At 47.8% G+C, this 13,032-nt stretch overlaps 1 protein-coding gene across 1 annotated transcript; it reads right to left on the reverse strand.

The window, feature by feature from the left end:
- Positions 1–301: 301 nt before the first annotated feature.
- On the reverse strand, positions 302–11,397 carry sidt2 (SID1 transmembrane family, member 2). Its single transcript, XM_047035692.1, is given in 27 exon segments — positions 302–1,029; positions 1,213–1,326; positions 1,490–1,600; positions 1,788–1,893; positions 2,161–2,207; positions 2,321–2,397; positions 2,794–2,902; positions 3,037–3,173; positions 3,443–3,560; positions 3,887–4,010; positions 4,202–4,275; positions 4,573–4,639; positions 4,800–4,873; positions 5,028–5,143; positions 5,971–6,048; positions 6,211–6,249; positions 6,593–6,604; positions 6,891–6,949; positions 7,117–7,210; positions 7,584–7,662; positions 7,664–7,750; positions 7,877–7,960; positions 8,224–8,325; positions 8,701–8,746; positions 9,007–9,171; positions 10,311–10,432; positions 10,551–11,397. Coding segments are annotated over 27 exon segments (2,550 nt in total). The 5' UTR covers positions 10,797–11,397; the 3' UTR covers positions 302–966.
- Positions 11,398–13,032: the final 1,635 nt, after the last annotated feature.

Consider the following 13,032-nt stretch of genomic DNA (forward strand, 5'->3'; position numbering starts at 1 on the left):
GGGTGAGGGACAGGGTGAGGGACAGGGTGAGGGACAGGTTGCGGATGTCAAAGCGTCAGGATGGTGTTAAAGGGTTGTTTTTATGGAAGCCATCTTGGGAGAACTTCTGGGGTACATGACTGTCACCAAGTTAACTGTACTCTCAGAAACACCCTGTGTTCACTGGTAGTAGGTAGACCTGTACAGTATGTGTGCTTTTTACCAGTATTTTTTTATGAGAAATATTTTAATAAATGTAAAGTGGTGTATATTCCTAAATATCTGTGATTTCTGACTATCATATACACACACAAGTATAGTATTTATTTTAGACAAAACCTTTATTCGGTAACCATTTCTTTACATTGCTCTGGACTAAGATCATTTCTTTCACATTGTAGAGTGCAAACACGTTTCCCCACCTCCATATTTGGACGTTTACATTTGAACTAATATACAATCGTGGTACTCGTCTTCATCCCAGGAATCCAGAGTGTAACACGCGTGGACTGTAGAAAGATGTGATCAGAACACCAAAGGCCACTGACAAGACTGGACACAAATACTTCTTACACACAGGCGCGCCCGGATGACAAACACGCAGCATAAAAAGAGAGCTTACACACAGCGAGTTCAAAATGCACCGATGAAGCTGCAGGGAAATCGCGACAGTATAAAATAAGTTAACCGGAAACCGTTTATAGAGCTCATCGACAAAGTGGACGGGAGCACGACAGGAAAATCAATGGCAGCGACAGAGTCAAGCTCGCATGATTGGCACACAAAGTGTCCACACACACACAGGCTCCAGCTTGGGAGGAGGGAGCGCCGTCCTTTCCCCCGGCCTCTGATTGGCTGTGGGAGAGGCTGAGGGGGGAAGCGGCCAATTGCAGTCAGGGGGGGAGGGAGGTACTGGATGTCTCAGTGCACCGCTGGGTCCCCATTGGCCAGTGTCGAGACGTTAAGGCGGAATCTGGCACTTCTCTCTCAGAAGACAAAGATCTTGTCCCTCTGGACTGAGTCCAGGTCGTCATCCATGGTTAGGAGAACCTGAAGGACAGGTGAGAGAACAGCTGTCAGAGGCACTGGGACAGGAGCTGGACGACACACCTGACACACACACACGCATCCGACACACACACACGCATCCGACACACACACACACACACACCTGCTCACTCGCTAGGACAGGCTTTAACAGACAGCCATGTCATCAATCCCACACTGACTCACCAGGAAGGAGCCGAACATGGCGATGGAGGACAGGAAGTGCCAGATGTCGTGGTCGTCGAAGAAGGAGAGCAGGATGCACTCCCTGTTGTGCTCTCGAGACTCGGCGGGAGTTTTCTACGGGGGGGGACATATGACAAAGGTGTTACAATTCTCGTGTCACATGACGTTCTAGCCACGAACTCTGCGGATTGTGACTGAGCTTGAGCAGTGTGTGCTGGGCAGTAATGTTGTGAGTTGTGTGTGCTGTGAGTGTGTGTGCTGTGTGTGCGTTACACACCTGCCAGGTGCTGAGTCCCTGGAAGAAGAAGAAGAGAGCGAAGCCCCAGACGACTGCCGTGAAAAGAACACACACCAGCGCCAGACACTTGATCCTCTCACCGCTCCGCAGCTGCACACACACACACACACACACAATCGGAAACAAATTCCTACTGACAGCCTTCGTGTGGGCACACACATGAACATGCTCTGTTAGAAAGAACTTCATACTGACAGTGTCACACGCGTTGTCGGGAACAGAGTCATCGTGGCAGCGCGCACACACACACACACACACACACACTACGTCGGCTCACCTTCATGATGATGTAGAAGGCAAAGTACAGGAGCAGGTTACAGATGCCGATGGCCAGAAGATAAGAGGCAAAGTCATTGGGCCTCTCTAGCAGTCCATACGCAGCACTATACACACACACACACACACACACACGTCTGTGAGTGACGAGTGGGCTTCCAGAGCCTGTCACAGCGTCTGTGGGTGTGTGATGATGACTTCGCAGTGCGAGCACCCTGCCGCTCCAGCTGGGTGACTCAGGGCCTGTGGACTCAGTGTGGCGGGCCGTTGGCCACCAAATGACACCACATAAAGGATGACATGGGAGGGAGTGTGTGTGTGTGTGTGTGTGTGTGGTTATTTGTTGAGGAAGGTAGATGGCGTCCTGTACTCACAGAGACCAGTTCACAATGTTCCCCATTACGAGCAGCACCATACGGTCCTAGTACACAACACACACACACACAATGGGGAAGGGCTGGTAAGTGAAGGTGACCTTTTCATATCAATTGCTCTCCATTAAAACAACATGAAATGGTCCGTTCTTGTACTCACGATGTACATGGGTCCGCTGCACTGTCTGATACAGTCAGTGTAGATGACATACACTATCCTGCGCAGGACCCCCGAGTCTGAAACACACACAGCCTTACTGTCTACACAGCCCCAACTCCCACCCAGCCTCCACCAGGACTAACCTCTACCCCAGCTCTTACCCAGCCTCTATCCAGCCTTTACCCCAGGTCCTGCCCGGCCTCTACCCCAGCTCTTACCCAGCCTCTACCCCAGCCTCTACCCCAGCTCTTACCCAGCCTCTACCCCAGCTCTTACCCAGCCTCTACCCCAGCCTCTACCCCAGCTCTTACCCAGCCTCTACCCCAGCTCTTACCCAGCCTCTACCCCAGCTCTTACCCAGCCTCTACCCCAGCTCTTAACCAGCCTCTACCCCAGCCTCTACCCAAGCTCTTAACCAGCCTCTACCCCAGCTCTACCCCAGCCTCTACCCCAGCCTCTACCCCAGCTCTTACCCAGCCTCCAGCGGCCCATGTAGTAGAGCTGTGTGCTGAGCAGCATAGTGGCCAGGATGTGGATGACAGAGAAGACGATCCAGAACACCATGTTGCCCTTCCCAAACACCTGCACACCACAAGGGCACACTCAGGATTCGGAAGCACGAGCAGAGGTGTCTGTGTGTCTCTGTGTGTGTGTGTGTCTGTGTCTGTGTGTCTGTGTGTCTCTGTGTGTGTGTGTGTGTGTGTGTGTGTCCTCACCACTCCCAGCACAGAGAAGAAGATGACAGCAGCAAGGCAGGCGTATGCTGTGTAGGCGCTGGCGTTGATATCGGGGTGTCTCTTCTGGTACAGCTTCAGCATGCATAGGCCCGCAATCATGTACATGAAGGAGGTGTCTGAATGCACACAGGAAAAAGACATGCCCTGTCACTGGCTCCCAAACACAGTACCATTCTGCATCACACCAGAGAGTCCAGCGCCCTCAAGCTTCCAGTGGCTAGGGTGGTTGCCGTAGTAACCCACTGTGTCACTGACAAAGCTAAAAAGCTGGTGAACATAACCTTTTCTAGACGTATCTGTCTAGACGCATCTGTCTAGACGCATCTGTCTAGACGCATCTGTCTAGACGCATCTGTCTAGATGCATCTGTCTAGGCGTATCTTACCAAACTGGAAGTTGGTGTAGTTGGGGCAGACGTGATAGCAGGCGCTCAGCAAACCCTCCATCATCAGAGCCGTGCCCATGGCATAGAACAGCCCAAAGTGCTTGGGGATGCCACACTCCTACGGGGAGGGATGGGGATGGGAGGGGAGATGGGAGAGAGTGACATCCAGAAGAATCACGTTAAACCAGGGTCAGAGGATAATGGTTTCCCATTGACTCAGTGAGTCCTCCTCATCCTCCTCCACCTGCCTCCCTCTTCTTCTTCCTTGCCCTCTCCTTCTCGCTTTCTTTCTCCTCCCACCTCTCCTGCTCCCTCCCTCCCTCTCCTCCCTCCCTCCCTCCCTCCCCTCCCTCCCTCCCTCCCTCCCTCCCTCCCTCCCTCCCTCCCTCCCTCCCTCTCCTCCCACCTCTCCTGCTCCCTCCCTCCCTCTCCTCCATGTCCTACATGCGCGTTGAGTTCGTTGCGTAAGAGTGCTCGCTGGTGCACGATGTCTCTCTTCAACACAATGAGCAGGAAGAGGAGGCCCAGCATCACGTAACCAAGGTTACTAAGGATGTTGTTGAAGGAACTGCAAAAGAGAACGGGCGGGCGTGAGCGTCGTTCACCGTTCGTGTTTGCAAAGATGCACATTCACACAAACATGCACAACATTGCGACGCTTTGATCAGAGGCAACACACACGTACAGCACCAGAGTCAAGGAAATAGTGCAAAGTAACCACATCTCAGCTACCAGGCATTCATCACAGCACACACACACCTCAGAGCCCCCAGAGGATGAGCACACAGGAAGTTGTAGTAGCAGATGTCTTGATTTCCTGTCACGTTGACAACCTGAGGGAGAGGAGATAGGCATCAGAGTGTACAGGAGCAGTGTTGATCAGAGACAGGGCTGGAGGCTAGCTGTCCTTCAAGAGGCAGCACTGTCCCTGGAGCTTAGCGTCAGGTGGTGAAGGGCAGTGGGGGTCCACAAGGGGACTGGGGTGTCTGGAGAGAGATTGGGTAGTGTGTGTCTGGACAAAGTGGGAGGATTTGGGCAGCGTGGATATGATGTGTTTGGACAGGAAGTGGGTGGTGTGTGATTGGACAGGAAGTGGGCGGTGTTAGGTTGGTGTGAAGGGTCTGCAGTACCGTTTGATAAGTGATGACCAGCTGAACGACAGGGAGCGCATAAAACACACCAATGGTGGCAATGTTCCTGCAGAGAGGGAGAGGGAGAGATATCAGAACCAGCCCTTCACTCTGGCCCTAGATATGGATGTTAACCCCCTCATCTCCCCCGCACACCAAGCCTGTGTTCCCCCTCGTCTCCCCCGAACACCAAGCCTCTGTTCCCCCTCTCCCCGTCAGCCACTCACCAGAAATAGATCTGGTACTTCTTACTGAGGACTCTCTTGTCCTTGCGGGCCAGGTCGGACACGCACAGGTACTTCTGCATGTCGGGGGCAGAGGGATGCAACACAGCATGGTTACAACGGTTTCCAAGTCATTGTATGTGATAGGTGCTTGGCACCTGTACTATGACTTGTGATATTGTTCTGGTTGGATTGGGGTGCTGGCCGGTGTTGGGAGGTGTGAGGACAGACCTTGGTGCGGACGATGTTCTTGTCGGAGTCGATGTCGGCCAGCGTGTCGTAGTCATCTTCCTCCACGGAGCTCAGGGACTCCTGGCGAACCCGCCCCACGCTCTCCAGGGAGCGATCTGATTGGGGGAGGCAGGACAGAGAGGAGAGAGAGTGACTGACAGTTCCGTTTTCCAGGGTATGCTTACACGGTTGTATTCCTGGGAATTTGTAGAGAAGTATCATATACAGATATCTTTTACGATTGATTTTGGCCCTTGGTAACTCTGGAAACTCCCCAAATTTGGTCTTTGGAGGCGTTTACATTCACATTCCATCATTGTGTATACTGGCAGGCATGATTGACAGCACACAGATCTTTGTTCCATAGATGGTAGATTATGATGAGATCTTATGTAAACCGGGTATTGGACCGCAAAACGGAGAGATTTGATAGGTCATTCAAGTGTGATTGGTAAAGGGAAGCAGGTGGGATTGGTCAAGTGGCTAAGCAGTGTGTCACCAAAGCGGATGGCTACATGGTGGTACGTGAGGATTGGTCTGCGTTTGACGGGCTCCTGTCCTGATGAACACAAAACACATGGACCTATAAGAGACAAGAGCACTCCAAACCGCCAGCTGTAGTGAGGCTGAAGGGGAAACGTGAGAAGACATATGACCCTCGACTTGAGAGGAGATGGGCTGGATGATCTGCTCCAGCATGTCTGAGTGAGGAACACCCACTATCCTGAGTGTGTCAATGTCATGGTCATCCTGTGTGAGTGGGGGGGGGGGTGAGGGGCATACAGTATATGCAGTGTGGGGGGGGGCATACAGTATATGCAGTGTGGGGGGGTGAGGGGCATACAGTACATGCAGTGTGGGGGGGTGAGGGGCATACAGTATATGCAGTGTGGGGGGGGGCATACAGTATATGCAGTGTGTGTGTTCTCATTCTGTCTCATACCCAAGTAGCCGTAGTTGACGTCGGCTGAAGCAATGCTGTCTGTGACAGCCTCTGAACTCAGTGTGCTGCCGTTGTCAGCTGGGGGGAGGGGGGAGAGAGAGAGAGGGGCAAAACACACAGCTAGTGAGCTTCAAGAACACAGAGACACGCAACTCTACGGAAGTAGATTCCAATAAAAGCTTGGGTGATTTCCAAGCACTTCCCACTTCCCCACACTGTACTACACGCACACCAACTTACCAAATGAGCCATATTCATAGGGGGAGGCTGGAGCTTTTCCTGTTGTCATGCAAAAGAAAGAAATGTTACAAACAGTATAAGCAAAAACATAAACACACATAAACAAGATTACACCATGCAGTTACCATGTGACCATGCAAGTACCATGTCACCATGCAGTTACCATGTCACCATGCAAGGCCACATCTAACGGTTCAAACAAGGTCAGTGCAGCACTAAATAGTTACTGTTGCCATTGCAATCAACAAATACTGCCCTCTTGAGAGGGATGGAAAGAGAGATAGGGAAAGAGAGGCGTTGGATGCCTCAGGAAGGAGAGCCAGTGAGAGAGAGAGGCATCAGAGAGGCATAGGTGATGTCATGAATGGAGCTCAGTGCTTACCCAGTAAAGAGGCTGAGCCGAGAGCATTGAGGAGGGAGAGAATGGGTCAAAGAAAGATCAAGAAATGTACATTTGGGACAGACAGAATAACAATTGATTTTTGACCAATCCTAACCGCTGGGGGGGGGGGGGGGGGGGGGTGATGCGTGGCATCTATTTTCATCTTCATCTGTGTTTTCATGATTTGATGTAACTTTGTCTCCATGTTCTACAAGGTAACTCTGAAAATGGTCTTCCCCAGACACCCCTCTCAAGGTCCCCAGATGGAGCCTGCCATTGTAGCTGGTTGCCGGGTTACCTGTTTCCGCCGGCGACATGTCCCCGGGATTCAGCAGAAGCTCCCTCCTCTTGTTCATTCTGAGGATGAACAAGCGAAGTGTGAGAACACACACACACACAACAAAGCGAAGAGAAAGTGAGCACTGTCCTTGGTTGCCGCTTGCATGTCAAATGACAAGTTAGACGGCATGTGGAGCAGATCCAGACATGGAGACAGAGGTGTGGGGGACTGGTGACGGACATACCTCTTGTTCTCCACACAGGCCACCAGGAAGGTGATCACGTAGAAGGACAGGAAGATGCCCAGACAGAACAGCATCCCCATCACATACACCTCCGCTAGAGAGAGAGAGAAAGGAGAGACAGAGAGAGAGAGAGAGAGAGAGGGGACAGAGAGAGAGAGAGAGAGAGAGAGAGAGAGAGAGAGAGAGAGAGAGAGAGAGAGAGAGAGAGAGAGAGGAGAGAGAGAGAGAGAGAGAGAGAGAGAGAGAGAGAGAGAGAGAGAGAGAGAGAGAGAGAGAGAGAGAGAGAGAGAGAGAGAGAGAGAGAGAGAGAGAGAGAGAGAGGGGCAGGCACAGAGTTAGACACGGGACATAGCAACACAGGGACAGGAAGAGAGAAAGACAGAAACCGAGCAATGAGACAAAGACAGAGAGCTGAATGACAACAGCACACATGTCGGCATCGTAGGACAGCTCTGAGGCGGACTCACATTCGATGGCTGGCGAGACCACCACATCTATGGACTTGGTGCGATTCCCCGCATTGATGAACTTGTCGGGCTGCAGGGGGGTAGAACCTGAGCGGCCCTCCGCATGCCTCGTCCTCCGTCTTCACCACAACCACCACGTAGAAACTGTTGCTGGGGAAGTCCTTCCTCTGGGAGGACAGAGGGAGGACGGAGGGAGACATGAGCGGGAAAGAAAGGCGGTTAAACATTCACTGCTAGGAATTGATATGAGCATAGCACTCATTTAGAAAAGAGTGAGATGTGCATATGTGTACCTGGACAGTAATGGCAGCAGTTTTGGTCATGGTCTGATACATCCCTATGAAGGCCACATTGTTGTCCAGATCATACACAGGGCACTGAGGGATGAAACGACATGGCAGTCAAACTACCAGAGTGACTAAACCCTTCATTACCATGACAACAGCCTGACACTAAGTAAACCCTGCCTTGACTATTTAATTTTCATGAACAGTGTGCTCAACTCACTGGAGAGAGAAAAAAAAGTGTCAGATTGTAGGATAATCATTGAAAATGACCATTGTAGGTGTTACGGACTACAGATTTGCTCAGTGCTCTGGGCCAAGCCTTTAAGGAGTGTTCTGGGACATGTAGTCTTTACCTGGATGTCCTGGATAGACATTACGGAGCAGGGAAAGGTCATCTCAGAGCTGACCTTCACGATAACAGTGTCCACACCGTCAGGAAACACATACTTGAAGTACTGAGAGCCGGAATAGGAGATAAAGAACATAAATCCCAGATATAATCTGCAGTCTGATAAAAGATTAAAGAGCTTCTTCCTGTCATTCTCCATATTCCTATTGTGCTCACTGGCATGTGATAAGGCCACTGTTTATCCATCGACGCAAGATGAAATGAAACATCAGCAGACTGTACTTCTTTCCACTGTGTCATGCATTTTCTCAACAGCGACTCGCATGCAGTTGTACACACCAACACACATGCTTTCCTTAATTAATCTGAATGACCTTCATATTCACCCCTGAACCTTCGACAAATGAGCAGAACCACCGTAATGGGTGTGTTTGTGTGTGAGTTGAGTGAGTGAGGAACAGTGAGCAGGTTGGAAGCTCACCTGAGGTTGAGATGGGGAGGCAGTGAAGCTGAACTTCTTGTTTGTCCTACAAAAAAGGTTCATGGGGATCGATCAACACACTGAAAACGACAGCAGCAAAGCTACAGGCACATCCGGCCGACACAGGACTATCCTGTCAACACTATCCTCTCAATCGATTCATAATCAATTCATTCATTAGGTATTTATGAACTCCAACAGCCATTTTATAATAGCTGTAATGAATATGAGCTGATGGTCCGGACGCTGAGGTAGCTGCTGCATGCTGATGCTGATGGTGATGACGAGGGGGCCAGGGCCACTCACTGCAGGGTGAAGCTGTCCACCCGGCTGATCCTCAGCTGGTAGTGCGTCCCCAGGCTGGACAGGGTCGACACGTCCACAAAGAAGAACTGGGTCTCCGCAGCCGCCAGCGTGGGGGGCTGGCACAGCGTCCGGCCCACGTGGGCATAAGGGTACTTCCTCTGGTACCTGAGACAGAGAATACTCCCTCTTCATCTGAGAAGGATCTAGGGGCTCCTACTCTGGTTTGGGTAGGGATTTCTATTGTTTTGGGTGAAGGTCAAAATGCTTTAGGGGTATTTCACTTTCTATGGAAGGATGAGCAGGTTGTTTTGCTTTATGTACCCAAACCCACTTGGGTTTACATTTATATTTATTCATTTAGCAGACACTTTTATCCAAAGCGACTTCCAAGAGAGGGTAATATCAATATTGCTGGAAAAGCTGAGTTGGTGCAAGGTTGAGTCTCTATGTAGTGTTAGCATGGATACACACGATTTTCGTTTTGTATTCCCAGCAACACAAACAGAAGTTAGAGTTCCATCTCATGCTCATTTCTTGCCACATGACCCAACACAGATCAAGAAAATCTACCAGCACTGAATAACAGCGGTAAGGATGGTGAGACCAGGAATGAAATGCAGCGGATCTACAAGTGAAACTGCATTCCTCACACAACATTTTAAAACAAGATTGTGCAATAACAAAATACCCAAACCTCCTAAACAGACTAGGGGTATGAAAGTATGGCACTTAAAGGAGGAAGTGGGAAAGTACAAGGTCTGTTATTGATTCACTCAGGCATGTCTTACCACCTGACTCCAAGGCTTGACACAACTCTTTAGAGTTGCGTAACCCAGTGACTTGATAGTAGATCTACAGAAGCTCATAACCAGTTGCACTTCACCCTGTACTGCAGATATATCCCAATTCAGTGTGTCCAATCTCATCCTCTTGCAGGAAACTTGGATGTACTTTGTATAATAATTTTCAGCACATAGGCTAGGATAATTTTGCTGTGTGTCACTAATAGGTTAAATCAGGTGATGTTTCTAGTTTACAGTTGAGCTGTGACCTATTCAGTCTCTCCCTGTCCATTCCAATATCCTTCTTTGTTTAACCTGAGTAACTACAGTTCACAGCCACAGCCACACCCAACAAATAGACTCATTATATAGAGTCCAAAGACCAATACCAACCTGCTCCTTCCATCTGCTTTCACCAGAAGATAAGACAGTACCATACATTCCCATTCAGTGTTAGGGACTAGGTCCTGGATGAGTGTCTCAGTGCAGCTTGGTGGGTGCCAGGCATGTATGGATACTCACAGTCCTCTCAGAATAAGGGGCACCTGGAAGGACAGCACAGCCTGCTTCTGCCTCACCACAAACAAGATAGGGCTTTCCAGACCTTCGGAGAGCCCGTCAACCGTCACACGTATCCCCTCAGTCTGACAGAGAGAAAGAGAGAGAGACATATGTCAGTGACACCAAAATATCCAACATTAGTCCAAAATAAATGTTAAGTGTATGAGTAGAGTACAAGATCATTCTCGACAAGATGCTCACCTTATTCCGGGAGATGGTGTGATTGAAGGCGTAGATAGTTAGGTCGTCACTCGTAACCGTGTCATTATATGTCACATCAAACTCTGCTTCTTTTTGCACAACTGTTTTTGTTCCACCGACTAATCCCAAGCATCCCAAGTGGAAAACGCATACCCACAACAAGGCAACACACCCTGTTCGCATCCATACGGAGACGGGGCCAAAACCTGACTTGTGTCGAGATTTCCAACAACTTCTCAAAACCATCTCCCTGAAACAGGTCTTGCTGGGCTTCACGACCAGCCTAAACTGTGACCTGCAATATATACTTACAGTGTTGAACGTTCAACAATAATAAAGTAGCTACCAAACCAGTAACTGACAGCAATTGTTTGCTTTTTTAGCTAGCTAGTAGCCGGAGGTGTTTGGATTTCCCGAACATACTGTAACCTAAAACAAACCGTAAACGTATTTCAGATCATTACACCACGGCAACTTGACACCTCTGATCACGTCTTTCAACATCACCAGACAGCTATCAAATGAGCCAGCTAGCAATTGTTAGCTAGCTAGCTATCCAGCTCACACAGCTTACACCACTACACTAGCTTACACTAGCGTAGGCTAGCTGGGACGACTAGGCTAGCTACTGGTCTGTAGCAAAACAACTCGACGCTGATTCTGTAGAACCGTAATGGCATATCAGCTGGCACTGAGGTCATGCACTGTCAAAGTTTAGTTTCTATTGTGTAGTCCGATTGATTTCATCAGCGCTGTGACAGCTGATGAACGTTGTCATTTGTTTGTCCATTGACAACAAGACGCAACATTCGTTTTGTATAAAATCTGTCACTCTTTAGCGCCCTCCCCACGCACACACAGTAAACAAACGGAGCACCGCGTAATGACGTCATGGTTAAAAGACTGAAACAACATGGTTTTCAATATGTAGGCTAATTTAAATTATAGTTATTTGGATATAAATTGGTCAACAACACAGACACGATTAAATTTAGGGTCACACACTACGACTGAAGCATCAATTTCCTACCAGCAGAGGCACTTACTGTCTACAACACTGTAATGTAAAATTGAAGAAGAAAAAACACGTAAGAAGTTACTATAGAGTTAAGCAGAGCCTAAGAGAGAGATATAGAGATATTTATATTAGACATTCTCTGAGTTAAGTTACCAACTAGACTCGGGATGGGATGTGTTGTGTTCCAGAAAACAGAAAATAATTCTACGCCTTAAGGTAGGCTCAAATGAATGTAATTTCTGCAAGATCGAGATGCACTACTGAACATTTGTTATTTTCCTATTATAGATCTGCCTTATTCTGGAAAGATTTTCAAAATTGGATATTAGATAATAATTTAATTATGCCACCACTAAATTACAGTTATGTCAGATTCAGGTTAATAATGGAGGACAAACATTTTAAATTTCTATTTAATAATTTATTAATAGGCCTACTGTTCAAATATTTCATGCAAAAATGTAAATAGTTGACAGCCCCTCCCATATTTAGAAGATGAATGAGGTGTGCTGAAGTTTCCTAAATCTACAAATGCCCTATTTACACAAACACATGTCAGATTTGAAACTTAACTGGTCCCCGGAGAGAAGTTAGCATTAGTGAAATGTTTTATTGTTTGTATGTAGTTTTTTTGTTAATTTATTAATGTTTATTTCAATACATTTTATAATGATTTGTGTTTTTGGAAATAAAAACAAATAACACAGAGAATCCGGCACATTTCCACAAATCTAGCCTGTCTAGCACTTTAAGGGGATTCACACAAACCTGCGCTGTCAAGTAAAACAGGACATGTATTGGTAGTTGAATTGCCTTAACCCAATTTTATTATTTGACGAGTATACATTAACAATTACGTGTAGCGTGAGTCTGTACTACTTTACCAAATTGCACTTAGAATTGGATAACTGAAGTCAGGACAAACTTTGCAGACCTATTTTTACACCATCTTGAGCGACAGCACCTGGTCCATTATCATGATCAATCTATTGAATAATCTTATAACTAATATTTTCGAAAAAAAGTTTGCATCATTGATTTGATGAGGACTCTGCCACATGCACATGCCACATGCATGAAACTTACTATGGTTACTCAATCATGTGCAGTAAGAATGATTTGAGGCTGGGATATACAGAACAGAAAGTAGGCTACATGGGGGGTGCATTTCAGGGTAGGGCTGTATAAAAGAAGCGACAGAGAAGAATCTTTGCACTCAATCTAATTCCAGAACCCTGCTTTCTTAACTGTTTATATATAGATTTATTTGTTTGGTCACCCAGTATTTTAAACATTTCATTCTAGTTTAAAACGATTTTAAATTCTTAAAGCTTCTTACTCATCCTTATGAGACGAGCGTTTATATATAAGTATATGAATGTTTGACATGCGAGCATTCATATGTAAATGTTCAGTAGTATGTGTGTAAACATTTCACACGTGAATGTGTCTCAAATGTGTCGA

Source organism: Hypomesus transpacificus, chromosome 15, assembly GCF_021917145.1.
Source record: "Hypomesus transpacificus isolate Combined female chromosome 15, fHypTra1, whole genome shotgun sequence".
NCBI lineage: Eukaryota > Metazoa > Chordata > Actinopteri > Osmeriformes > Osmeridae > Hypomesus > Hypomesus transpacificus.